Source organism: Merops nubicus, unplaced genomic scaffold, assembly GCF_000691845.1.
Source record: "Merops nubicus isolate BGI_N331 unplaced genomic scaffold, ASM69184v1 scaffold47706, whole genome shotgun sequence".
Taxonomy (NCBI): domain Eukaryota; kingdom Metazoa; phylum Chordata; class Aves; order Coraciiformes; family Meropidae; genus Merops; species Merops nubicus.
The window spans coordinates 1-3,905 of NW_008616496.1; the positions used below are offsets into that span (position 1 = coordinate 1).

Consider the following 3,905-nt stretch of genomic DNA (forward strand, 5'->3'; position numbering starts at 1 on the left):
GGAGGGGCGGCCGCTGCTTCCGCGGGGACGAGGGGTCCGGGCGCAGGCTCATAGGTGAAGCTCTGAGGGCAGAATCTGTGGTGCTTCTGCCCTCAGGACTGCGAGTCTGTTCCAGGAGGTGTCGGGAGTCGAGTACAGAAATCTGCGTGAAGCTCCTGAGCGAATTCTGGGGCTGTCGGAATGTATTTTAGCAGTTTCTTTTTAAACTGCAGGGATCTTCCACTGATTTATGGCAGGGGAACATTTTCTGATACAAAGGCCACTTTTATTTTTGTAAGGCTGTGCCGCTCAGGGAGTTCAATTTCCTTCTTAGTCGGGAAGCTGTAGTGTGTGAGATCAGTGATTTAATTGCACAGCAAATCAGAGAGAAGGGTTTCTTCTGCCTTAAACCATGCTTTAGTGTATAAGCATCAGCTAGGTATTTGCAAATAATATTTTCCAGTTAGTATTTAAAAGTACTTTTTGCTTCTTGAAGGTTCTACAATTTCTCCTAGCGTAAGAACAGTTTCAGTAACCGAAACTGCAGCCTCTGTAATTTAGTTACTTTGCAAACCAAAACAGTGTTTGGAAGCTCAGAAGTCACCTTAAGATCTACCATGCAGTTATGAAGGGAAAACTATTGCAAGCACAAACAAAGCTATAAGTTTCCTTCTCTTGTATTTGTCTTCCCTGATTTTAGGAAGCAAAATGCAACGTGCAACCTGGAGAAAAAGTGGAAGAGGATGAACAACCCAGTGATATAGAAGAAGGAGGATTAGATCTCAGTGTGTCACTCAAACCTGTCAGTTTCTACATCGCAGACAAAAAAGAAATGCTTCAACAGTGTTTCTGTGTCATAGGGGAGAAAAAACTACAGAAGATGCTGCCTGATATTTTAAAGGTACTGAAATACACTTATTGTTTATATACTTTTCACAAATTTGATTGATTGTTTAACAAGGTGTATTTATCTCTTAAGTCGAGTGCACTTCCAGTTTAATAGCTGCCTGTATGTTTCTTAAATAAAGGTTATATTCAGTCTCTGAAAGTGAGACTTTTTTAAAGATTTGATATAGTTTTTCCCTCTTTCCACTGCTCAGCCATTGTTGAATTGAAGGCTGCTTCTTTTCATATTGTCTGTGTGTACTGGTTAGTTAAATGCAAAAGGAGTTTCATAATTGCATGGAATGGATTCAGTAGTGTTGCTCACCAATAAATGTGCTGATTTATTAATAAAAGTTTGCTTTCTATTTGTGTCAGCTGAATTTCTTTGTATGGTATTAAATGAAGGTCTAAGATAAGGCAATAAACCCTCTTCTTGATAAACAGTTTCTGAAGCTGTAGCTTCTGTAGACTTTAGTGGTACTACTGCTAGACCTTTGCTGAGTTAGAACATACACTTTTTGAGCTCTGTGGACTGCAGGACTTGGTTAAATTAGGCTAGCAGCCTGTACAGAAGAAGAGGCTGCAGGTGAAATGCCGTTTGTGTAATGTTTGTTAGTAGCTTTAAAGTTTTTTTGTCTTTTAATTTTTTCTTTGAGGCATATCATTAGTATAGGTGGGGCAGGACTTGCTCATTTTAAACACGTCCTGAACTGCGTGCAGTCTCGTGCATTTCTCATCTCTGGGAGAAGGTAAGAGGACTGGAGCAGATAGAGGCAAAGGCATTGCTGAGTTTGAAAGGAAGGTGCCTGGTGGTGTAGAACCAAACCTACAGTAGGATTGTGAATGTTTCTGTATGCTCAGCACTTCCTAATCTGGGTACTTGTTCATGGCATGATTCATGTGAAAGAAATTATTGCTTTATTTCACCAAGAGGACACCAAGTAATGTGAAAGATGTGAAGGTAGGTAGAATGCTCAGAAAATCTGTGGCTGTGTGTGGTATGTGTCAAGCACAAGAACTGGATCACAACTGACACATTTCTTAGACTTTCTTTATTATAATATATGACTGCTGGTGTGTTGTCAAGAGGTGTTTGCTTCAGTTCATGAACTTTGACTCAACAGCTGGTTCTGGTCTTTGCTGGCTTAATTATGTAGTCGACCTGTTCCTGAATCAGGGGGAATTAGGAGTCATCAGGGCTACTGTTTTTTTTCTGTTCCATGCTTTATATATATGGCCCAGTATTTGTACTGGTCAATGCTGCAACTATTGTGAAAACTGCCAGCTATAGGTCAAGTAGCTGACAGTGTGTATTGGTTAATTTTTCAGGGAAAACAAAATAAAACGAACAAACAAACAAAAAAAACACCAAACAAAACCCCCCAAACAAACAAACAAAAAACAAATTAAAAAACCACACCAAAACCAACATAACAACCACAATTTCTGGTAGCTGTCAAAACACAAAATCCTACCTGATGTTTGTCAGCAGTTGCATCAATGCAGGTGAGAACAGGGAAGGGATGTGCAGTCTGAGTTAGCTCCTCATTCAGTGCAGCTGGAGTAATGCTTACTGTTCACAAGTACTCTGTCCTTAGAAATTTTTAGTAGCTTGTGGTCTGTCTTATCTGTCTTAGAACTGTTCCATGGATGAAATCAAAAGGCTTTGCTTGGAGCAGTTGGAGCTGCTATCCGAAAAAAACCTGTTGAAGATACTTGAAGGTATGAATGATACTTCTAGACACCACTGCACCAAAAAATAGTCTGCCTCTAAGCTGGATTTTCGTTCTGTTTCTAGCTACTAACAGATACATACACACACTCTTAAGTATATATCAGCATGTATAGATATTATACATTGGTATCACATACATACATGTGCTAATAATTCATATAGTTTCTCTCTATATATGTGCTGGGTTTCATCTTTTTATCTTGAATGAAGTTGTCCTTTGATTTAGAAGCTATTAAGGACACATTCAGAACGTGTAAGTAGTAGAAGCTTCTTTTCCTTAGTACCCAAACTAAGAACAAAGCTTTTGACTTGATGGAAAAAAACAAAGCTAGGAGTGTATTATTGTAACAACGTTATCTCAGGTAAACTGACATTAAGTTGCCTTCTGGTTGTCTGCAGGGGAAATCTGATGTACTGCAATACCAGCTCAATTTGATCAGCAATTGCACTAGAGCATTTGGTCTGGTTAAAGGATTCTTGGTGTATCCCTCTGCTCTGCTGAGGCACACTGTTCATATACTTTGATTAAGGATATGACATTTCAGCTTTTCAGTATCGTATTGAGATTCTACTTGATATTTAAGAACTGTAGAATTTATTTGTAGACATAGCACTGTCTTCTCAGTTAAGTGGAACATAACTTGAATTTTGAATGTTGTGAATCCCTTTCTATTTGTTCTGTCTCCTGTGCTTTATTTTTAGTACCTATAGTATTGTACTAGCAATAGCTATTCTGCCTTTTTTTTTTTTTTTTGTAATAGTGTGACTGAAAAACCCTCACAAATAAGGTTTGTGGTTTTGACTAAGTCTAATTTGAGAACATCTGCTTTACTTGGGGGGAAAAAAAACAATTCTCCCATTGATCCCAATAGAGTTAATCATTAAGAGTAAGCCTAACTGTATAGCATTAATTATATATCCTGTTTACATTTTCATGTTTGAAACTGTGTATCTAGGCAAGATTGGAGTTGATTCTGATACTGACGAGGAGGCAGATGGAGGAGACATGACTGGAGGTGAATCAATCAGTCAGTGAGTAAAAGACAAAACACCTAAAAGCTTAATTTAAGAATACTGAACAACACACTGATTTTTTTGTGAGAAATGATCAAATGTAACTGGGAAGCAGCCAGTTGCCACTTCCTTAATGCTGTGATTACTTTAGTTGAATGACAGTGACCTGTGACTACTAGCAAGTGCTCAACTTACAAATATGACCTTGCCACTTTGCATGATTAGATGTCTTGAGCACATAGCTGCCTTTCATGCTGGGGTTACCACCCACCAGTTGAGCTGTGACAGCGGG

At 38.7% G+C, this 3,905-nt stretch overlaps 1 protein-coding gene across 1 annotated transcript; it reads left to right on the forward strand.

Annotated features, from left to right (window-relative positions):
- Window positions 1-679: 679 nt before the first annotated feature.
- On the forward strand, window positions 680-3,631 carry LOC103775389 (caspase activity and apoptosis inhibitor 1-like; the record flags this gene model as incomplete). Its single annotated transcript, XM_008942836.1, has 3 exons — window positions 680-880; window positions 2,502-2,586; window positions 3,556-3,631. Coding segments are annotated over 3 exons (362 nt in total), but the record flags the coding sequence as incomplete, so codon positions are not given.
- Window positions 3,632-3,905: the final 274 nt, after the last annotated feature.